We start from the raw sequence: 24393 nt of genomic DNA, 5'->3' as shown, positions 1-24393 counted from the left end.
GGTATCTCTTGTACAGGGATGATGAAGAGGAAGATGTAGATAAGTCATCTAAGTCACTTCTGTCGTTCTTCTCTGCAACAAAGGAATCCAAACCACAGAAGCATCGATTCTTTCTGGAGAGACACCTGGAGGCTGTGACTGATTTATAGGGGGGATCAGCTCAGCGTATCTGATATTAACTAGTTTTAAACATCCATATCAATACAATGGGTCAGAGAGCAGAGAGAGTCCTCCAAACCACGTCCTTCAGACCGATTAAACCAAAATGGCATCCCCAATAACAGACACGTTTTTTTTTTTTTTTTCTTCCCTTTTCTTTTGATGCAGTCTGGAATTGGAAATTCTTTTATTTGTTGCCTAGAAGCCTCTATTTTTTTTTTTTTTTCCTCAATGAAATTTATTTAGAAAAAGCCAGCTGGTTTGAAATTCTATTTCAGCTTCAGTGTATAGATTATATCAGAAATTACAAATTTAATGGTGATTGTATCGGGATATATATAATATATTCCAACCCTTTAAAATCAAGCCAAATTCACACTTACACTGTGGTAAAATGGCACTTGTTACCACAACGCACGGTAATCTACGAGTGGTGCCATTTGTTTTAAATGCCACTTTTAACACACTGTTACAATAGCAGGAAATGCACCTGCACTGTTATCTCACTACAACAGACAGGCTTTGTGTTGTGGTGCGCTGTGTTTTAAAAAAAAAAAAAAAAATAGGGGGTCATGTTTGAATTTTTCGTGTATCCTGTTGTGCTGCCAGGCCATTCAAAATCTGTGGGCTGCCCTAACATTTAAAGCGAAACTAAACACTTTGATTTAACTGTTTTCCAAAGCCTCAGTGAGGCTGCTTATTGTGATAGGCCAGTAGGGTTGTGCAGGGGTGGGGGTTAGGGGTCTTTATTTAATACTGCAGCAGTTTACCCCCCCCCCCCCCTTCCCGGTGACAGGATCTCATTTTTAAAGAGCTGTGCTGAAGCATGCACCTTTTTTTTAAGGAATTACACATACTTTTCAAATGGAAAGGGAACTCTGCTTTGTCCTAATTAACTAGTTTATAAGGAAATCAAGTTTTCTTTTGTTTTTCTGTGCTTCTGTAAGCGAAAGCATTTAGGAACATTAAACTTATTATTTTGTAAATGCTTGTTATTGTGTTTTATTATTTTTATGGTGATTTGTGACTGAAGGCTAAGCGAGTAAATCTGGATTCTTCCCTTTTGCTTTTTTGCTTCTTGCATTTTCAATTGAAGTCAATGTAAATCCTATGTTTAGATGCTTGTCAGTGCACGTTATGACACCTGTCAATGCACCAACGCACCTCTGTGTGTTATGATGCATGTAGACGTTTAGAGCCCATTCACATTAGCGCGACTTGTCAGCCTGACAAGTCGCGGTATGTCGCGGTCCATTGAGTAGTACAGGACCCGTTCTAATAGGAGCGACACAAGTCGCTCCGACTTAGAACAAGGGTCCTGTACTACTTTGGAGCGACTTGCATAGACTTCCATTATGTGAAGTCTCTGCAAGTCGCGCCGAAGTTGCGGTGCACGCGACCTCACAGGTCGCCCCCCAAAGTCTGATCGCCTCAGTGTGAACCGGCTCTAATGCCCCATACATACGTGCAGATTATCTGCAGACCTTTGTCTGCAGACTTACCAAAACCATATAATATGAGGGCAAACCTAAACACTTTCAATTTGTATGCAATCTGGCAGGCCCTTGCACTACATAGAAAAGGTAAGTCTGCAGACAAAAGTCTGCAGATAATCTGCACGTGTGTACGGGGCATTAGTGCAAAGGGCATTGCAACAAGCATTGAAAATGTGCAACAACGCACATTAAAACACATTGACACCTGTTTTGATGTGTTTCCATTAATAGTGTATAGGAGGGAAGGGCGGTTGCGATGCATAGGTGTGAAACCAGCCTAGATTTACACTGGTAATGTTTTCTTGCCATTTACTGGTTGTGATAAATTAACACAAACCTGATTTGGCTGCAACTTAAAGTAGTTATAAAGGCAGAAGTTTTTTTTTTTTTATTTTTTTTTTAACTTCAATACATTTTCTGCATTAAGGTTAAAGAAAAAAATAACTTCTGCATGCAGCTCCCCCCAGCCCCCATATGCTTACCTAAGCCTGAACTTGATCCAGCGACGTGCAAGAGAGCAGCGGCTCTCCCTCTTTAGAGAAAGCATTGGGAGGCAGTGGGGACTGGGCTGATCTGTGCTTTGTGTGTCAATTGACTCAGAGTGGGGCTCAGGAGCAAGCATTAACCAGTGCCCCCCGAGCAAGTGGCTTGCTATGGGGTTACTCAGCGGGAGGAAGAGCCAAGAGTGCCGGCGGGGGACACCAAAAAAGGGGGGGGGTATTGCACATAGGTAAGAATAACATGTTTGTTATTTTAATAAAACTAAATTTTAGCATTTGCAATCATTTTAAAAAAATTTTTGTAGATTAAAGAGTGACATAAAGTGTTACTCCAGCCAAAATGTATGTTTTGAAAAGAGTAAAGAAGGGTCAGAATCTTTTGTGATGTTTTTACTACTGTGTAGTTCTCTTTTCTGGAGATTTAAAATTTTTACTTAATGAAGCGATTTGGAAATGAGCCAAATCCTACTAACTGGGACTAGACCTTGGTTAAAAAAAATAAATAAAAAAACAATTAAAAAAAACCTGACTGAAGAAAAATTAGAACTTTAATCGACCCAAACATAGTGTGTGATTTGCCATCTGTGTTCCTATTGAGGAGATTTCACCCTACATCCTGTCCTGGTGACTACAGCTACTAGAACAGAAAGGGGGAAAAAAATCTCACCTTTTGGGAGGACACAGTTAAAAAAAAATAAAAATAAAAAATAAATAAAAATAAAATATCAAAGTTGGAAGACTAACCTGTCTCTACTCCATAGAAAATAATCATTTCTGGCTCGAGTTCTATGTTGTTCTAACTCTGCAACTGTTGTATGTTTTTTGGAATCAGAATTTGGTCAGAACTATGACTAGGCAACTTCATAACATTATTTCTGCATCGGACTTAATCCCATCGTCCTTTTTGATACACACAAGCTTACAAAAGGAAACATGGAGAATACACTTTAATATATAGATTTATTTTCTTTGTATTTGAGGGTACGTAACCGGGAAGAGTTTTGCTTTCCAACCAACAGCTTTGTTTCAAGAGCCCACATGCTGGTGAGAATTTAAAAATACTGAATTTATGAAGGGCAGAGTAAAATCGTTGTAAAAGACTGTTTATTAATGTAGCAGTGTCGTGAAAGATTATAAGCTCTTTGGCTCAGCTTGTGCTTGCGTATCTTGTTTCTGCTGTAGCTTGATCACCTGCTGGTTATAACTTTGGTTATATGGGCACTTTAAAGGGTAGGCATTATGGAAGGGAGGAAAATGGGGTGGGGTAGCTTGTCGGGGGGGGGGGGGGGGAGGGAGGTGGTTAGCAGGAGTAAGAAAGGTTGTGCCGCTCTTTTTATGCCCCTATCCCGCTGCCACTTCCTTCACCGTCTAAGTGGGCGTGCCTCTTCCACACAGCTCTTCTCATCCTTCTCTTATGTGGGATTTTGTGAGGATCCTGGGCACACATCTCTGGGTATCCTGATGAGCCCTCCTGAGCAGTATCTAGATCTGCGTGGGCGTGATCCTCTTGGGAAATATCCGCCCCGTCTTCCAGAGGGGTGATGCAGAAGCACTCCTCAGTTACTGCTGCAAAGGAGTGCCTCCAGATTGTGTCACACAGTTGTCCTCCCGATCCAAATTTCTGTAAGGCAATTGCATATCAGTAAATGAGCATGAAACTTTGTTTCTATAAGGGCATGTTAACATCAGCGGCTTAAATAAAAGGTAAGGATACTCGGTGCTAACGTTGCAGTTTTATGTAGTGCTAAAAGCTAAGTTTACCGTTAGAACATATTACATGGTACACCCGTATTTGGGGTATAACATGTTCCAGCCCTCCTTCCCTCCTTCTTCCCCCCTCCTTCTTCCCTCCTTCTTCCCCCCTCCTTCTTCCCCCCTCCTTCTTCCCTCCTTCTTCTTCCCTCCTCCTTCCCTCCTCCTTCCCTCCTCCTTCCCTCCTCCTTCCCTCCTCCTTCCCTCCTCCTTGCCTCCTTCTTGCCTCCTTCTTCCCTCCTCCTTCCCTCAGCCACTGTCGCATTTAAAATTGGTGTGGCTGTGCTGGGCTCTACCCACAGAACTGTCATTCATTCACAGCATAATTTTTAATAACATTAAAATGAATTACAGTTCCCATCTGCCACTGCGGCAAGGGGCTTGTAATTCTCAATAGACTGCGAGCGTGCTGATCAGCATGCGGATAGTCCATTTGTACGTTCTCCAGGTTTCTAAATGAAAGCCTATACAGAGGTACAGGCAGAACAGGGGAGGATGTGTCTGCAGGAGCCTGACCTTGCACCCTTATCCAGTGGGGGGGGGGGGGATGCACTATATTATTAAAAGTATTGGGACGCCTGCCTTTACAAGCACATGAACTTTTTAATGGCATTCCAGTCTTGGTCTGTAGGGTTCAATATTGAGTTGGCTCACCCTTTGCAGCTATAACAGCTTCAACTCTTCTCGGAAGGCTGTCCACAGGGTTTAGGAGTGTCTATGGGAATGTTTTAACAAACTTCCAGAAGTGCATTTATGAGGTCAGGCACTGATGTTGGGAAGAAGGCCTGGCTTGCAGTCTCCACTCTAATTCATCCGAACGGTGTTCTATCAGGTTGAGGTCAGGACTCTGTGCAGGCCAGTCAAGTCCCTCTACTCCAAACTCGCTCATCCATGTCTTTATGGACCTTGCTTAGTGCACTGGCCTAAATCATATGGTGGAGGGGGGGTTTATGGCATGGGGCTGTTTTTCAGGGTTTGGGCTTAGCCCCTTAGTTCCAGTAAAGGGAACTCTTAAGGCGTCGGCATACCAAGACATTTTGAAACAATTCATGTGCTCAACTTGGTGATAAAAGTTTGGGGATGGCTCTTCCTTTTTAAACATGACTGCACACCAGTGCACAAAGCCACAACAAACAAAATGGCCCCTAACTGGACTACCTCCAGGCCCACCTGCCCTCTATCTATCCATTAGAATGCATGCGCTTCCACTGTGGAGACTCTTATTCATTTACATTTGGATTGCTGGTAATACAGGGTGCCGTGAAGCAGCCTACGCATGCGTTTGCAAATGTGTGCAAACTAAACCCCTCTTTTTAATTCATTGTTAGACAGGTTCATTCAGTTGTTAAGCAGACTGGTTGGGGAGTTGAGCTGGGGATTTTTTTTTTGGTATTATTTTGAGTGCACAAAGCAAGGTCCATAAAGACATGGATGAGCGAGTTTGGAGTGGAGGAACTTGACTGGCCTGCACAGAGTACTGACCTCAACCCAATAGAACACCTTTTGGATGAATTAGAGCGGAGACTGCGAAGTAGGCCTTTCTTGTCCAACATCAGTCCCTGACCTCACAAATGTGCTTCTCGAACAATGGTCAAACGTTCCCATAGACATTTCTAAACCTTGTGGACGGCCTTCCCAGAAGAGTTGAAGCTGTTATGGCTGTAAAGGTTGGGCCAACTCAATATTGAACCCTACGGACTTATGCTGGCCATATACACACAGAATTTCAGCCGTTTGCAGACTGAACGATTATTCGTCGGTCGAAAGCGAATTGGTCACTAACTTACAGAATAAAAACTCTTTTACAGAATTGTTTTCATGATCATAATGATTGTTTGATAACATGCACAATATGAGTCAGAATATTATTTTCGTTTCAATTTTACCACACATGTAAAAACTTTCATAGAAACGATAAAAAGTTTTTGCTAAGGATCCATCGACATTAGCCGGGCACACAATCAAAATCGTTGGTAAACTTGTGTTCACTAACAGCCCGATTTTCGAACGATCTTTCCTAAAACGACCATTTTCGGCCGAAATTCTGTGCGTGTATGGCCAGCATTAGGCTGGGATCCCATTGTTCATGTAAAGGCAGGCGTCCCAATACTTTTGGTAATATAGTGTATACCCAGGGAAGTGACTGGCCTCAGATGATACACAGGCAGGTACAAATTATGTAGGAGGATTTGTTTCATCTCTATCTGCTGATAACCCTGTACAAGCTAATGCCACTAAACATGTAAAGTGCAGAAGGTGAGCCAGTCAGAGACCCTTCACGTTGATGGGATAAAAGGGTCTTGTAAGCCATTACTCCCAGAAGGTAAGAGGATCAATGTTCCATTCTACCCACCCCCATCTTGGGATAATTGAATCTTCGTTGAAGGATTTCTGTAGTATAATTGGATAATACAAACCATGTATACCATTTGGGTAAAGGCAATGAAAGCCCACTGCGGACGCTGTCAATACATGTCCACTAATTCCCCTGGCTCATTCATCCTCTTATATTTTTTTTATTTATTTTAAAGGGACACTGCAGGTGTCATTAGTGAGCTCATATGTTTAAGCTGATTCAGCCTTAGACCTATTATTTACCATGTCAATGCATGCTAAGTAAAATGGGAGTCCTTATGATACACTGATAATGTAGTGACAGATTTGCTTTAAGAAAAGATTATTTGGTACAAAATTTATATATTTTTTTTCACACAAATAGAGCTTTCTTTTGGTGGTATTTGATCACCCTTGGGTTTTTATTTTTTGCAATATAAATGAAAAAAGATTTTGAAATGAAATATATTTTCTTACTTTCTGCTAGAAAACCTATCCAAAGAAAAAATGATTATACATTTTGGCAAAAATTGTTTTCTGCTCCATGTCTTGGTAAAAAAAAAATCAAAATATGTGTATATTGATTGGTACGCGTGAAAGTCTATGGTGCCTATACTGGAATTTTTAGTTTTTAGTTTTTTTTTTTTAATATTAATGGTGGCAATCAGAGACTAAAGCCTCGTACACACGCAACGATTATCGGCCGACCGGTCGTCCGGCTTTTGTCCAAGTTGTGTTTTGTGGGTTGGAATGTGCCTAGACTACACACAAATTTTCTCGGCCAACAAAATTCTACTTCAGAAGTGATGTCATGTGTTGGTTTGCTTTCTTTGTGTTCTTTCTTCACTGAGCATGCCCAGACTTGCTCATCAGATTTTTCCCTGTCGAAATCTGTACTGACTGCACGAAAATCGGCCGTTATGTTGACGGCCAACACATTTTATAGTCTGCACACCAGATTTTTTTCGGCCGAAAAGTCGGAACCATCATACTAACAAGCCGAAAATCGGCAGGTTGGACGAAAATTCCCTGCCAATTTTCAACGCGTGTGTACGGGGCTTTATAGTGGTCTTGGGATAGGGCAGTGGTCAACCAAATCTAACATGCTGGGGGGAACTTACTAACTCCCATTGACCTTAACAGTAACATTAATCAGTGATAATACCATACACTGTCCCTGTACTAATGACACTGGCTGGGAAGGGGGTTAACATCTATGGCGATCAAGGGGTTAAAAGCGTGCCCTACTGTGTAAAAGTCTGTTGCTTTTTTTTTTACCAAAGATCTCAAGTTTCTCATCTCTGCTTTGCAGGGATGAGAATCTGACAGATTGTTCCCTATGTACAGAGCTCTGTATTGTTTACCAATGCAGAACTGTGGGCTGTGATTGCACACAGACAATCAGCAGGTCATTCATGTTAATCATTGACTGGGGCTTGCTGACGATCACAATCACATCGGGGGATGAGCATGCATGCGCCCTAATCCTGGAAGTAGGCAGCAATGTACAGGTACGTCGTTTTTGCCTACAGCCGCTTCTCGCCCACCGTACATGACGGGCAGGCAGTAAGTAGCTGAAAGAAAACTAAGAAATGGTGCACTCACCTGTGTGTAAGTAATACAGCCTTTGCTGCAGTTGCTTTCAGTGCTCGTGTATCCAGAGCATATTAAATCTTCTTTACATGCATCAAACCTGTGAAGACAATGATAGTACAGTTATGTTTAGGCATACAGTTAGCTAGATAAAGCTTTAAAAATTAATGGTCAGTGATCATAACAACCAGTCTAATCATGGCAATTTTCCAGCAGTTCAGCTTGGAAGCATCCTCTACTCATAGGTCATACATAAGGCCTGTGGGCCAAATCCAGCTCATGTGAAACCCCATTCCACCACTCTGGCTCTCACACTCTGCTCCCACTCCCAACTGTTGCTTGTGAACACAGAAGCCTTCAGTGTTTACAGCTTTGCTCTTAGCGGCTCCAGGAACTAACCAATCCCTGCATGCATTCACGGTGGGAACAGAACTCGCCTACAAAGCGAGGCAGACACAGGGAGATACTAGAGCTGGACCAGGTAGGAGAGAGAGATGCAAGGAAGTTTGGGGGGGGGGGGGATTGTTGGGGTTCCACTCTGCATAGCACACCACTAAACCTTGCACAGTGTAGGTAGCGCACCACTGAACGCTGCCCTCGGGTTTGTACCGCAATCCTGAACCCTACATTCTGTGTGTAGAACATTCTCTATCCCTGTACATAGCATACCCCAGATACAACCAGCCCTCTGAAGGCAACCATACTGCTGATGGTTGCCCGCAAATAAGTTTGATACCCCTGTTCTATGAGGTCCAAGGAGCATCATTATAGAGTGCCTACACATAAAGACCATCTAAGAGGTAGGGATCGACCGATTATCGAGGGCCGTTATGCACTTTCCCCAATATATCGGAAAGTGCTTGTACCGGAGTGACGCCTACAGCTCGAGGCATCACCCCGGTACCGGCGTCCTTAGCAGACGGTCGGCTGTCTTGTAATGACAACCGATGCGGCTGAGGAGCCACTCGGCTGTCATTACAAGGAGCGGGAGGGGACGTTCCCCTCCCGCCACCTTCCGCGGCTCTCCCAGGTCTCCCGTCCCACCGGGAGACCCGGGCAACCAGCCTTCACAGCTGCCAAAGACCCGATCAAAGCCGCATTCGGCTCTGATCGGGTCTCCGGGTACTGGCGCCAGATTCAAAAAAATGACAGCATTCAAAACATCCAAACTTGGCGTTTTAGGTGTAGAGGAGGGGTTTGGGGTCTTTTAGACCCCCAGATCCCTCCACAAAAGTACCTGTCAAATAAAAAAAAAAATTTTTTTTAAATGTATGAAAATATGGGCCCATCTACCGATACGCGATGACCAAAATATCGGTATCAGCAATGAAAAAAACTATATTGGTCGATCCCTACTAAGAGGCCCATTTTTTTAATAACAAAAATCCCTATTTCTGACAAAGCCTGTAAAATACTAAAAGGGTAACTCTGGGTTCATTGGCATTATTAAAATTGTCTTAAAGCTGTAACTTTCTCCATTCTTGTTCTCTTGAAAGCCCCACCCCGTCCCTTTCCAGCTGATACTCCGCTTCCCTGAAGTCTCCCCGCTGCTACATTAATCTGTGGGAGCCCTTGGAAATACCCAGTGTCCTGGGTTTGTGGCAGCATTTGAGCTTCTTATATTCCTCCCAGGATGCAGTGCTTGAGTCTGAGCAGGCCTGAACGCTGTCGCATGGGGGAAGGGAGCAGGTTGTTAATCCTGTGTAAGCTCTGATACAGAACCCTGCATTACAGAATGATGCACTTCTGTCTTCCATTCAGTGTCGCCATGCCTTGACCCCTGAATCTGTCTACCTAAAGCGGAACTACACTGCCTCTGAGCACCACAAACCAAAAACGCTAAAACCAAAAACGCTATTTAATTCATTTTAATGTTCAAAGCAAAATCCCCCATCCATCCATGTCTCTATGCCTAATTTTGCTGAGAAATCACCTTGAAAAACACCCCCTAGCATTTCTGTCAGTGGCCACCTTGAGTAAAGCCCCGTACACACGTACCGATCGTCGGCCGAACGATCGGCCGTCTTTTGTCCAGGGCTGTCGGTGTCTGTTGAAAAGTGTTGAAAAGTGCCAAAGACTGCACAAGAATTTTGTCCGCCGACTACAGCCGACTGCAGAAGTGATGTCATGTGATGGTTAACTTTCCCTGTGTTTTTTCTTTTCTGAGCATGCCCAGTCTTGCAAATCTGCTGTCTGTCGGCCGAATTCTATACTGACTGGCGAACAAGCGGCCGTTCTGGTGTCGGCATACAAAAATTTTCATGCTTGCAAGACAGATTCTTTTCGGCCGAAAGTGCGCTGTCAGCTGTCGGAAGCATCATACTAACAAGCCGAAAATCGGCCGATCGTTCGACGGCCGAACATTTTCGGCCGACAATCGGTACGTGTGTACGGGCCTTAAGGGATGATGATTTACACTGCGTTTACTTCCTGGAATCTATCTGCACTTAGCTCAGGCATGCATACAGGAGGGTGTGCTTTAGCTGAGAAAACTCCTCCTCTTCACCTCCCCTCCTAAAGACTCCTGCGATGTAGGACCATTATTTGCCTAGGCCTGAAAACCAGAAAAGAACTGAAGAAATGTAAAAAAAAACAATGCGATATATAAACACTGTATACAATGCCCAAGCTCTGCTGGTGATGCTGTCCAAGGCTGGAAACTGGTGCTCTTGGCTGGGATGTTCAGCCCCTCAATACTTTTATTAGTGATAGATATGAGCCAGAAACTAAGCTAAATCTTTATTGGCTATACAAGTACATCCAGTAAAACAATGCTAGTGCGTTTCGCCCACTGTGGCCTTACTCCTCTTTAAGTCCACAGCGGCTGAAATGTGTTAGCATTGTTTTACTGGATGTAATTGTGTAATCAATAAAGATTTTCAACGCTTGAGTCCACCCTGCTGCTGGCTTACAACCTTAGAAAAGTATATCAAATTTACTTTTATCTATTTACTAATGCTAAAGGCATAAGGATTTCAACTAGTCAATGCTGATTGAGAGAGTGAAGTTCCACTTTATGGACTTTTAGATTTGAAAGGCCTGTGTTTCCTTTTAGGTTTACAAGTTTACCTCTGTATACTGTGGCAGAGCGTTGCCCTGCCAGGGTCTAGAAAGAGGTTTTGACCCAGAGTTCCCAACCAGATGGGTTGAGGGGCTCCAGGGAGCTTGTGACATGAAGAGGAAACTGGCTTTTCAGTTTCCTTAGTGTTTTAGAAAAGTCCAGTTTGGGACCTGGAGCCTGGAGATTTCTAAGTGATTTGGTTGGGATGAAATATCCAATCCTGGGTCCAGATATTCAGAACAGCCAGCATAATAATTGGTCAGGTGTGTGCTGGGCTTTTAGTAGTAACCTGACCATGGTTCTGGGCTCCACCCCGGCAGACAGTAGTCAGTGCAGCACAAGGCTGCTATGTACATCCAGCTGGAGAGTAACCAGTGTGTAGGAGACAGACAATGATCCTGGAGTTTAAAGCGGAGTTCCAGCCACAAAATCGACATAATCGATTCTGTGGCCATCCCCTTGCTTTTCATCACCTGAAAAGGAAATGGATAGTTCCGATTTTTTTTTTTTTTTTTTACTTACCTTGTTATTGTAGAAAAATATACTCGCCTTTCTTCCACTTCCTCCCTCGGCGGCCCCGGCCCGCGCCGTCACTTCCGGTTTGCAATGATTCCTGGGAGCTGAACGTCATCGCTCCCAGGAATCAATGCAACGGCACCGGCCCCGCTCGTCACTTCCGGTGCTACGCCGCATTCCCTGCTAAACAGCTTCTGGGCATGCCCAGAAGCTGTGGAGGAATGCGGCGCCGCACCGGAAGTGACGAGCGGGGCCAGTGCAGGCGCATTCTGGGAGAAGAGGATGCAGAAGAGGACGCGCTGGCTTCAGCTGCCCGCATCTGAGATGGCAATGCTGGAGAATAAATTTTAAAGGTGAGTATTTCTTCTTGCAGGTACGTGCGACCCGGGACAGTACAGAGGCTATCCATTGTGGAATGTACTAGCCCTGACTGTCCCGGGGGTATTTTTATTGAAATTATTTTTCATGGCCGGAACTCCGCTTTAAGGTCAGAGCAGCAGCGCTGCAAGTTCAAGCCAAAGGGGCTGATTGGTCATTAGTTTTGCTTAGGACTGAAATGCTGAAACCCCTGTGAGAGAAACTCTGTTATTCTTTCTGCTTGATGAACTTTCCTTTAATAAACATGGGTGAGGAAAGCCCTTTAAAAGAAAGAAAAGCGAGTGGTGGTGTCCTTTAAATGCTCTACACTTGATGCCAGTCCCTACAATACATAGTCTTCTTTCCTTTGTTTCTCCGATGTTTTGTTCAGCAGCAAAAGAAGTATCTGGTACTTCAATGTATGAAGGAGCATGTGACAAAATAGGAGCTAAAGATGGGTAGTTTAGTAGAAAATGGCCACCTCCATAGGGTACTTCAGTCATATCACACTGACAAGGGGGCATACCCTTTTTTTTTAGAGGACACAAAACAGCTATGTCAATTATGTTTACATCTCTACATTTATAGCAGACGATGGGTGCATTCTTACCATTGGTCACAAAATCTGTCACAGAGGGGCAGCTCATGTATCCCGGTGAGCGATCCAGGCAGACCCCACTTGGTGATGTGCGGGGAGCAGAGATACATACATTGCACACGGTTCACGTATTCTTCACACCTTGGAGAAATAAAGGGCAGAGTTTTAGTTGGGTCGTGTTCACTGGAGGGAACTGGAATTATTGCCTCTAGTAACTAAATTGATTTTTCAGTCTTCTGTGTTGCAGTGGAGAACAAAGAGTAGGATCTGGTTTGATTTAGGCTAGTCTTTCTAAACCATGGCTCCTCCAGAGGTTGCTTGGGGTTTCTGGAGCAGTGAGCAATTTCTGCTTCTTAGATAAGTAATCATTGACAGTATTGATCTCTTTAGCTATCTGTAAGTGGGGATTCTTCCCAATAATCACAAATGGAAGAAGCATTCTTCCAAGTGACCATACTACTAATGTATACAAAAAATAGTGCAGCGCTCATAAAATACAATCCTAATAAGATGTATACAATGAATAAGATGAAAGTCCCATTGTGAATTGCTTGTGATCATGCACGAGACAGACAAGGATGTGCTCCGCTCAGTGAGTCCTCCACCCGGTCACACTATCTTCTCACCTCAATTTTAGCCCCTGTGTCACCAGACGGCCTATTGGAGCAAGATGTAATTTTCCAAAGATAGCGTGGTGCTGTTCCCAAGGACCCTATTCAAATGGCAGCAGATCCTCCACCATGAACATTTCACAATGTACCGGACTCAATAAAGGTATGCACGCTCCCCTCTAAGAAACTCCGTGCAACCAAACATAAAAGAGAATCCGGACATAGTGCTTTATCCTTTACCACTCAGTTTATTAATAAAACGTGCATAAAATTACCTGACAGGGCACTGTGAGACAGTGCACTGAATCAGCTTGTACAAGATACACAGGGACACTTCCTGATGCCGATGGATGGCGGGTGACGTCACCGGCCCCTCCCCCTCCGTACGTGTTACGTCCCTGGGCGGGACTTCATCAGCGGTTGAGTGCACTGTCTCACAGTGCCCTGTCAGGTAATGTTATGCACATTTTATTAATAAACTGAGTGGTAAAGGATAAAGCACTATGTCCAGGTTCTCTTTTATGTTTGGTTGCACGGAGTTCTTTCGAGGGGTGTGCGCATACCTTTATGGAGTCCGGTACATTGTGGAATGTTCATGGTGGAGGATTTGCGGCCATTTGAATAAGGGGCCTTGGGAACAGCACCACGCTATCCTTGGAAAATCACATCTTGCTCCATTAGCCCGTCTGGTGACACAGGGGCTAAACTTGAGGTGAGGAGATAGTGTGACCGGCTGGAGGACTCACTGAGCGGAGCACATCCTTGTCTGTCTCGTGCATGATCACAATCAATTAACAATGGGACTTTTATCTTATTCATTGTATGCATCTTATAGGGTTATATTTTATGAGCGCTGCACTATTTTTTGTATATGTCTGTTTTTAGGGATTTTGATTTTTTGACCCTTGGTGCTTAGCAGCTTTAGAGGTTAGGGGTCGGGTGCGCTGATTTATTTATTTTTGCATACTACTAATGTACATTAGCTGTCGATAGAGTATTTACTTGCAGCGGTTCCCGGAGACCAAAAAGTTATTTGAAGAGTTTCTCAGTGTTAAAAAGATTGAGAGAGGCTGTTTTTGTGTCAGGAGCGTAGCTGCTGGTTCAAGCATCCTGGTTTTGGCTGTGGAATTCTCCTTGTCTGTCTGTCTCCCTACAAAGTGACTGATTGTGGCCAGAGTCTGGGTGGAGACCAAACCTGATATAAGCTAGCCAAGCCAGTCTCATGCTTGTGATCGTGTGTTAAACCTGATGAAGCTGCCTTTTTGTCTGCCCTGCTCTGCTAGTTTGGATTTCCCTGTGTATAACCTTGGATCGGATATCAACTATTCTCTGAACTCTACCTGCTTTTTACGTGGACTGTCATTGAACCTGTCTGCCAACCGCAAGAACTTGTTTGCTTTGCTCAGTTTGCGCCTGCCCTGGTGTGGTGGCCAGGCACTATAGTATTGTGCATCAGTCCTGGGGGCAACTGAGTACTGGTTGGCCTGCTTGCCTTTTGGGAAAGGTGTTGCTAGAGGTGAGGAACACAGTAGCCAGCTATAGTGTCTGACCACCTGCGTTAGGGGTAAGCGAGACAATAAAAAAAAAAAAAAAAAAAAAAAAAAAAACGAATTTAGACAATTGGTTAATGATATTCTTAGGAAATGTTACCTGGGACTGAGGGGTCCACATCCTTCCCATGGGTAAGGGGCAAATGGAGGGGCATCTATGTGTTCCTGAGAGCAGCAAGAATCTGGAAACAAAAAGGAAAAACCATAAGAGGACAGAGGCTGTAATCTTCCTTCAACCTACTTAAAAGTGTGATGGGATTTGTGTATATGTGTTTAAGGGATTTCCTCTCACTACCTGTAGCAGTGACAAGGGGAACGGGCAGCGAGGGGAAATCTCCTGAACAGGAACACGGCAAGCAGTAAAAACCTGACCGAGCTTATAACTCTGCTTTTCTCAGCCAGGTGTCTATGAAACCTAGGGTTTATCAAGAGGTTGCTAGGGTTTTTTTTTTTGACAAGGACCACTGACCACCAATGTAATGAGGTCCTTCTACACTGACCACCAATCTATGGGAGGCATTCTCCCCTGACCTCTCATGCAATGGCACACTTCACTGACCACCAGTGTAAGGAGCCACTATTTTTTGCTTACTACCAGATTTAATTAACCCTACAATAACATTGTCTGCATTTCTTTTCTGGCCATTATTATTACTGAAAATAATTTTGTCTTATAAAGCAGCCCTGGGGGTCAAATACTCTAAGGCAGTGGTCCTCAACCCTGGCCTACAGGGCCCACTAACAGGCCAGATTTTAGGTATTACCTTGGGGAGATGCAGACTAGAGTACTGCAATCACTGAGCAGCAAATGATATCACCTGGGATGTATTTCAGTTATCTTGAAAATCTGGCCTGTTAGTGGGCCCTGTAGGCCAGGGTTGAGGACCACTGCTCTAAGGCACCATTCGCATGAGTGTTTAGCTGTATTGACAGCTGTGTGCGGATAGCTGCCGCCACTGAACTCCTACACTGCAATGACAGGCTGTCTGCAGCTATTCTTGCTTGTTTGCACAGCAAGAGCATGCCCGCAGTAATGGTGGCTGGACACTGCCAAACACGCCTAGCTCATGGTAAAATTAAGCGCATGCAGAGACCTACTGTGTATAGATTTTTTTTTCTTTTCTGTTGAACTCCATCCACATAACAAGAAAACATTGTAGCCATGTTATTTATATAAATGATTTAAAGGATAAAAATCTCAGGCAGGTTTAAAATGGGGTGAATGTCTTAATAAAGTGAATAACAATTTATAAGAATAGCTTGCCATGTATGAAAAAAAAATAATTCAAATGATGCAATTATTATTTTTTTTTTAATTATTGTAATGAAATAATAAGGATTAAAAATCTGGACAAATTAGGTTTAGGTAAAAATGTAAGAAAGAATATAGAATAAAACCTTGATGGATGTAAACATCAAGAGTGCTACAATGCTACAATTGTCTCTATGGCAACATGGAGTGCAGACAATGGATTTGAAAAAGGTTGTTTTGGTGAATGTCCATCCATCCATCCACCCACAAGGCTACAAGCTAGGATGTTGGGGTTATGTTTGGCGTAGCTAACTTAAAAGACTACAATCTAGGTGTAAGAGACATTGATCTGAAGTGGTGTAAGGCAATTTACAATATAAGCGAAGATGGTGATGCTCTAGACCAGGGGTGTCAAACTCAATTTAATCACGGACTGCATCAGCATTATGCTTGCCCCCAAAAGGGCCAGTTATAACTGTAAGACTAGATGTCTAGAGGAGGAGTTCCCAAACTGTGGGTCGGGACCCACTGGTGGGTCGCGAGCTGCATTTGAGTGGGTCGCGATGAGCTGGAAATCACAGAGAGCGGGCCTGCTTAAATTGTGCTGTGCGAGTCTGTGCAAATTACAGAGAGCCAGAACAGTCAAATCGCGATGGATTCAGGACCCCGCCCATGCAGTTTATGGAGGCTGGCATTTCCCACGTGGAGGATACTTGCATCAGTGAGTACGTATGTGGGCTGATATGTAGGATATGTTCATGGGGTGCAGAGCCAGCTCTCCTTGGTCCTGCTGGCAGCAGCGGTGGTGGCTAGACTGGCAGCGGGATTCTCTCAGCTATAGCGGACAGAGACAGCAGCCTTGGTGTCATAGGAGGACCAGGTGGCCTGGCGGTGTCAGGAGTTCATGGCAGCTTCTGTGACCCCAGTAGAGGATCTGAAGGAGAAGAGCCAGGACACCAAGACCAGCATAGAGCTCCTCATCATGGAGTCTCTGGGTGAGGTGTGCTGGGCCCTGGAGAGGGCAAACAGGGGCTTCACCTTCACTGTGGACCGCTGGGAGAGGAAGGAGGGTGAGTGCTATATAGCCTTATATTTATTTAAATATTAAGTGTATTCAAAAATAAATTGATTGATATTTTTAATTTAACATCCCCCTCCCTTTAAAATATGCATTATTATTATTATTAATATTTGCATTTATATAGCGCCAACAAATTCCGTAGCGCTTTAAAATATTCAATTACAAGCAAGCGGATCCCTAAAAACAACTGTATTCAGAAGTGGGTCTCGGCCCAAAAAAGTTTGGGAAGCCCTGGTCTAGAGCATCCCCTACCCTTACATGAGGCATCAAGAGCCCCCCCCATCGGAATTTGAGTCCCTCATCCCCCCCCCCCTTACCTTGTGCTGCCACTGGGAAGAAGCTGGAGGTTTTGCTGGAAAGCAGAAAGTGCAGGGTCTGAAGGAGGGCCAGAGGAGGGCTGGAGACCCCCTGCAGCTGCAGGGGAGGTGCGAGGGACACATGAAATGGCCTGGAGGGCCGGATTTGGCCAGTAGACCTTGTGTTTGACACATGTGCTCTAGACTGTGAAAGCTAGTATACAAGTCATGAATAAGATGGTGCCTTTGGAAGTCAGGAAGCTTTAAGTCAGAATGAAGATGAAAAAGACCAGTCTCCCAATCAAAGCTGGGATGCTTTATGGAAAAGGAAGCTGGTTGAAAAAATATGGATGAAGGTGGGTGTTGAAAACAAAGGAGGCCAGTCAGTAAGACTACAATTTATGTTGGACATGTTACTTGTGCTGTTGGAGAAAGTTGGATATTGAGTGGAAGGCAGTCTACAAGGTAACAAATCAGGAGATGGAGGAACCGGTCTACAAGATAGAAAGTCAGGAATGAGATGCTAGCTGCTTGAGGAGTCCAACTTACCAGGACACAGAGTGGAGATACCATGTTTAACTGGGGAAAAACTACCGGTCATGAAGGAAAAGGTGCCAGTCCAGAAGTCAACAAGTCAGTAAAGAGCTGGTGGTTTGCGACGGAGGAGACCAATTTACAAAGAAATATCAGGGTCAAGATACAATGAGGAGAAGACAAGCCTGTAAGTCAGGATGGAGGTGCTGGGCGTTCATGTAGAGGAAACCATTCCACAATGCCACACACAAATCAGAATGGTGACACCACCATTCTACATGACTGCATGTCAGGATGGAGATGCTAGGAGTTGGGGTAGGTGAAGTAAAACATGTCCTAATGAAAATAATGACTGATGGTTGGGTGTTTACCAATCTCTGGCCAAGACTGGAGATGATAGATTTGTGGTGGGGGGAACCACTTTGCAAGTCTAGATATTCGGATGCAGATTCTGGTTGCAGAAGTGGATTACTGATTACTTGGAAGGCTATGTGGCTAAATGAGGATGCTGTGATATGATAAGTAATAAAGCTGGGGATATGCTGAAAGCATATAAGATCAAAATGTTTAGGTTAAAATAGGCCTATCTACAAATTCAGGCTGGAGCTGCTAGGTGTTGGAATGGAGAAGGATAGCCTAAAATGCCACATGTTATACTAGTGAAACCAGTTGCTTTGGTAAAAACCTGTTAAGAACGTGCTTCAGTGGAAGCCAATAATTAAATAGCTTGAGCTGGGTCCAGGACATATTTGAACAAAGGTTACAGATTTACAATAATAGATCAACAGTGATATGACATGAGTTCTGGTGTGCACAACATTAGTGACAACCCACCACCTCTCCTAGTGCTACAGATCACACTCACGGCTAGAATACTGCTGACACTTTGTTAGTCCAGATTCTGCGCTGGCAACCTCCTTCTGCTTCCTCTCTACAAGACATCTGTCATGATGTCCCCAAGATGTGGAGAACAGGAGAAATGGGAGAAGGGAAAGTAGCAATGGTGACATCCTATCCTAATAGAGAAAGGGAAAAAAAAAAAAAATTTCTTTCAGTTATCTGTAAAGGTTTACAACAGTAACTATCTACAGAGAATGTATTTGTACCCTGTAATATGTAACCCAGCTCCTGAGTGTCTTATTACCCCTGTAATATCTTATTACAATAACCCAGCTCCGGAGTGTCCTATTACCCCTGTAATATCTTATTACAGTAACTCAGCTCCTGAGTGTCTTATTACCCCTGTAATATCTTATTACAGTAACCCAGCTCCTGAGTGTCTTATTACCCCTGTAATATCTTATTACAGTAACTCAGCTCCTGAGTGTCTTATTACCCCTGTAATATCTTATTACAGTAACCCAGCTCCTGAGTGTCATATTACCTCTGTTATATCTTATTACAGTAACCCAGCTCCTGAGTGTCTTATTACCCCTGTAATATCTTATCACAGTAACCCAGCTCCTGAGTGTCATATTACCTCTGTTATATCTTATTACAGTAACCCAGCTCCTGAGTGTCTTATTACCCCTGTAATATCTTATCACAGTAACCCAGCTCCTGAGTGTCATATTACCTCTGTTATATCTTATTACAGTAACCCAGCTCCTGAGTGTCCTATTACCCCTGTAATATCTTATTACAGTAACCCAGCTCCTGAGTATCCTATTACCCCTGTAATATCTTATTACAGTAACCCAGCTCCTGAGTGTCTTATTACCCCTGTAATATCTTATTACAGTAACCCAGCTCCTGAGTGTCTTATTACCCCTGTAATATCTTATTACAGTAACCCAGCCCCTGAGTGTCTTATTACCCCTGTAATATCTTATTACAGTAACCCAGCTCCTGAGTGTCCTATTACCCCTGTAATATCTTATTACAGTAACCCAGCTCCTGAGTGTCTTATTACCCCTGTAATATCTTATTACAGTAACTCAGCTCCTGAGTGTCTTATTACCCCTGTAATATCTTATTACAGTAACCCAGCTCCTGAGTGTCATATTACCTCTGTTATATCTTATTACAGTAACCCAGCTCCTGAGTGTCCTATTACCCCTGTAATATCTTATTACAGTAACTCAGCTCCTGAGTGTATTATTACCTCTGTAATATCTTATTACAGTAACCCGGCTCCTGAGTGTCCTATTACCCCTGTAATATCTTATTACAGTAACCCAGCTCCTGAGTGTCTTATTACCCCTGTAATATCTTATTACAATAATCCAGCTCCTGAGTGTCCTATTACCCCTGTAATATCTTATTACAGTAACCCAGCTCCTGAGTGTCTTATTACCCCTGTAATATCTTATTACAGTAACCTAGCTCCTGAGTGTCTTATTACCCCTGTAATATCGTATTACAATAACCCAGCTCCTGAGTGTCTTATTACCCCTGTAATATCTTATTACAGTAACCCAGCTCCGGAGTGTCCTATTACCCCTGTAATATCTTATTACAGTAACTCATCTCCGGAGTGTCTTATTACCCCTGTAATATCTTATTACAGTACCCCAGCTCCTGAGTGTCCTATTACCCCTGTAATATCTTATTACAGTAACCCAGCTCCTGAGTATCCTATTACCCCTGTAATATCTTATTACAGTAACCCAGCCCCTGAGTGTCTTATTACCCCTGTAATATCTTATTACAGTAACCCAGCTCCTGAGTGTCCTATTACCCCTGTAATATCTTATTACAGTAACCCAGCTCCTGAGTGTCTTATTACCCCTGTAATATCTTATTACAGTAACTCAGCTCCTGAGTGTCTTATTACCCCTGTAATATCTTATTACAGTAACCCAGCTCCTGAGTGTCATATTACCTCTGTTATATCTTATTACAGTAACTCAGCTCCTGAGTGTCCTATTACCCCTGTAATATCTTATTACAGTAACCCAGCTCCTGAGTGTATTATTACCTCTGTAATATCTTATTACAGTAACCCAGCTCCTGAGTGTCTTATTACCCCTGTAATATCTTATTACAGTAACCCAGCTCCTGAGTGTCTTATTACCCCTGTAATATCTTATTACAGTAACCCAGCTCCTGTGTGTCTTATTACGGTAACCTAGTTCATGAGCTTAACCTGTTGCGCCTTATCATTGAGTGAGTCACACTTTTTGTCCCTTATGTCACTGCTGATATCTCTTTCATAGTTGCCTGGAAAGGCTTTATCCTGCAGATTAGCCTAGATTTATTTATATCTAACCTTTTTCTTTCTGCTCTGCTAGACACTCAACCTGCTCTTCAAGAGGAAGTAAACTCTAAGGTATAATTTGTACCTATAAGTAAGCCTAGAATAAAGCTTACCTTTAGGTACTGTAAATATCTCCTAAACGTGTACCGTTGAAGAGATAATTACATTGCATGCAGCCGATGACGTCATCGGCGCATGCGCTCTGAAGGAACGGCCACTCGTGCCATTCCTTCAGATACCTGTGCCATAAATGACGGCTCCCCCGTGCTCGCGCAGGAGTGACGTCATCGCGGCTCTGGCCCATCACACAGCCGGAGTCAGTAGATCCGGAAGAAAGACCAGGAGAGGATGAACGCTGCCTCCAGCGATTACATCTCATCACTGGAGGGCTTCATTTTCAGGTACGTTTCACATACTAGCACATTATGCCTTTACCTTGCAAGTCCCAAAAAAAAAAAAAAAGCAACCAGCGGTTTACAACAGCTTTCACTCAGACACACTACTTAGATTCTTCCAAGAACAAGACATAAAAAAAAAAACCCAGTGGCTGGCTGCCCATATTCACCTACCCTTCTCTTCTTCAAAACTCTGTTTAGCCACCAGGAGTGAAAATAAATACCTGGCACTTCTGGATTTTGGAGTGCATTTGACTCTCTTCCCACTTGACAGTGCCTGTGCTTGGCATTTACCCTCTCATGCACCTATCGTTGCCCCATCGGCCCCATTGTGCACAGTGCACAAGGCACAGGACAGCACTGGATTTCTGACCAGATCAACAGATATTTTTTTGCATTTGCACTCATCAAACTGTGGAACAAAACACATTCAATGTGTATATGGTATATTTAATAGACCAAACGGGAGCAAATAAGAGAAGTACATTGCTAGGGTTTACATACACATTGAGATACAATATCAGCCACACAGGCAGTGCATTGTTTTCAGTGTGTCAGCTGACACATCGACTTTATGAGAAGGAGCAGTATAGCACAACCATTGTGCAGCACTGCAAAGTAGGAAGCAGGGACTGAGCATGTAATGAGCAAATACGGCTGCCCCCCCCCCCCCCCCGGGGACATAGTGTAGATAATTACACATAACAAAAAGTTTTTAAAAAAATGTACAATTATTGCTAACATTATTTACATCAAGCTGGTCTCTCTTTTACATAAACCTATATCTATAGTAAAGGCTATAGGAGCAAATTTATAAAACTGTGAATGTGAAATTCATCAACTGTTAATTGATAGTGAATTCGTTATTGTATGTTAAAACACATTCAATAGGATGATTCACCCGCATCAGATGTTTGGTGAATGTCATATTTACTGCTTTATAAATATGCCCCCACATATTTAAGGTAGACTGTAAGCTCTTGGAAACAGAGCTCCCCTAACTCTTTAATTAAATTGTATAACTGTTAATTAAATAACTGTACTGCCTCCTTTTATCTTGTAAAGTGCAAACTGTTATACCGTTATATAAATCCTGTATAACAGTAATAAAAATAATAATAATAATAAAAGTAGATGGGAAGGCTACAGAAACAGCACATCATGGATAGCACCACAATCAGGGCTGCTGTTATAAATCATGGGGCCCCCGTACAGTCTACCTGACAGGGCCCCCCTGAATATGTCAAGACGATATTTTCACTAAAAATACACTAAAATCATTATTAGTGGACACAAACATAACAGAGAACCTGTGTGAATTAGCACTTTTTAATTGTCTTTTTACAGGTTTTAAAAGTTAGAAAATGTTTACAATTATTTTATTTTACAATTTTTTTATTACAATGTTTGTTATTTATTTTCTCACAATTTGTTATTTTTTTACAGGACAGGGAAGCCTTTAGCGCTGTGGGAAGGGGGAACGGAACAGTGAAAGGGGGGCACATGGGGAGGGGGGAATCAGGAGCAGGCAGAACAGGGATGGGGTTTAGTATTGGAGAACCAATTATAGGAATGATGCCCTGTGTCTGTGTCTCTCCCTGCAGCAGCTGAAAGTGGCTTTCAGCTGCTGCAGAGAGTCACACAGGGCTTCCTTCTGTAATTGCCTATCCGCCCGACCGCACCAATTCCTCATGCTGTTGGGGCCCCCCTGTGTGCCCGGGCCCCCTACAGGAGGACTGGTGGTCATCCCCTTATCAGCGGCCCTGACCACAATGCTATCCAAGCTGTGTAAAAATTCATCAGCCAGATACTTTTCCTATTGGGCTTTTCTTGCAGTCACATGTCCGGTCAGCCGCCCTGCGTGGTCAGTGAGTTGGGACTCTGCATCCTCCTCCTACTTAGGTCTACCTCATCACAGGACCACCTCACCTTGGGGAGGGCTGACAACGCTGCCATGGTTCCATCAAAGGTCTTGCAGCGTTGTCAGCCCTCTGTAAGGAAGTGATGTGTCTTGGAGAGAAGAGCGTATACTGATGTGCACACCCTATTAATGTGCAATATTAATATTTGCCTGGGGGGATACACTTTATTTCTACAACAAGTTATCCTGTAATTTATACTTATTTCACATTATCCTGCAATTCTAGACCTTTAAGCACCCAATTCTGAAATAGCAAGCAAGCCATAGGTAAGTGGGGTAGAGGGTGCTGGCAAAGCAGACCTGTCTAAAATTGAAGGGAAACACTGCGGCAGATAGAATGCAATGCTGCCATATAAGGCTTGAAATTGACCCATATAGGTTTGAAGACTGCAGTGCAGTTCCACTTATATCTGGTCCTCTGTTCAACCTGTTGATCCCTCTCTTTCTGTCTCATTGTCAGTCTTCTGCAGTCTCATTGCCCTTTCCGCATACAAATCCCAGCATCACCTTTTCTGGTTCTGTACCACTTTCTTCCATTATCTGCATCATCCTCCCATCTGATCAATACACATTGCATCCCTTGCTTACAATCTCCCCCCACTTAATAATATATTTCATCCATATGTTCTCTTACCTATAATGCTGTGTTGCTGGGCCTCCGATTGTCACCTGGCTTCGTCACTCTGTGTTGTGTCTCCCTGATGCAGTGATGCTGATGCTACGGATGTAAAGATTTCCTCCAATTCCCCTCCCTCCTTCTTCTCCTCCATCATATCTCATTATCTCCTCCCTACTCCTCCCAGCCTTCCTCCCCCCATAGGATTGGTCACTCCAAGTCATTGTGATTAGCAGGGCAAATGTTCCACCGTGGACACGCAGGTGACCTCCGAGCATCTACGTCAATTGTAGCAATAAAGAAATGCTGAATATATACCATGCTCGGATATAGCTGTGCAACACACCATTAGAACACAGATGTAGCAGGAATCAAGACATTTAGGGAAATTCTTTTTGTTTTTGGGTGTTAATCTGTTTTTTCTTTTAATTTAAATGCAATTGAAGAACAGATTTTTTTTTTTTTTTGGATGCATTTTGTGTAATAATTTAGCTGCTATGAAAACTAATATATCTGTGAGTGTTTATGAAGTACGTCATAATATTTCTAAGTTCAGAGGTTTTTTTTTTCCA

At 43.3% G+C, this 24393-nt stretch overlaps 2 protein-coding genes across 3 annotated transcripts in view; one reads left to right on the top strand and one right to left on the bottom strand.

Annotated features, from left to right (window-relative positions):
* Window positions 1-249, top strand: part of RNASEH2A (ribonuclease H2 subunit A) — a 36615-nt gene extending 36366 nt beyond the window's left edge. Inside the window, exon 8 of the mRNA XM_082255489.1 lies at window positions 17-249. Coding sequence (XP_082111615.1) covers window positions 17-149 — 133 coding nt within the window. The 3' untranslated portion in view covers window positions 150-249. The remainder of the gene's footprint in view (window positions 1-16) is intronic.
* A 3190-nt stretch (window positions 250-3439) lies between these two features.
* RTBDN (retbindin) lies at window positions 3440-23997 on the bottom strand. 2 transcript variants are annotated; one of them, XM_082256936.1, is made up of 6 exons: window positions 23840-23997; window positions 18556-18706; window positions 14628-14709; window positions 12379-12507; window positions 7847-7934; window positions 3440-3776 (listed from the first exon to the last, which is right to left on the bottom strand). In XM_082256936.1, exons 2-6 carry the CDS (start codon window positions 18698-18700, stop codon window positions 3489-3491), a joined length of 732 nt encoding a protein of 243 aa, XP_082113062.1. In that variant the 5' UTR covers window positions 18701-18706; window positions 23840-23997; the 3' UTR covers window positions 3440-3488. The 2 variants fall into 2 exon arrangements, with proteins under 2 accessions (XP_082113062.1, XP_082113063.1); XM_082256937.1 differs by having other exon boundaries at window positions 18556-18701; window positions 23840-23974.
* Window positions 23998-24393: the final 396 nt, after the last annotated feature.

Source organism: Pelophylax lessonae, assembly GCF_965119305.1.
Source record: "Pelophylax lessonae genome assembly, chromosome: 4".
NCBI classification, from domain to species: Eukaryota; Metazoa; Chordata; class Amphibia; order Anura; family Ranidae; genus Pelophylax; species Pelophylax lessonae.
Note: the sequence above shows the minus strand (reverse complement) of the source record. Positions and strands in the feature narration are given on the sequence as shown.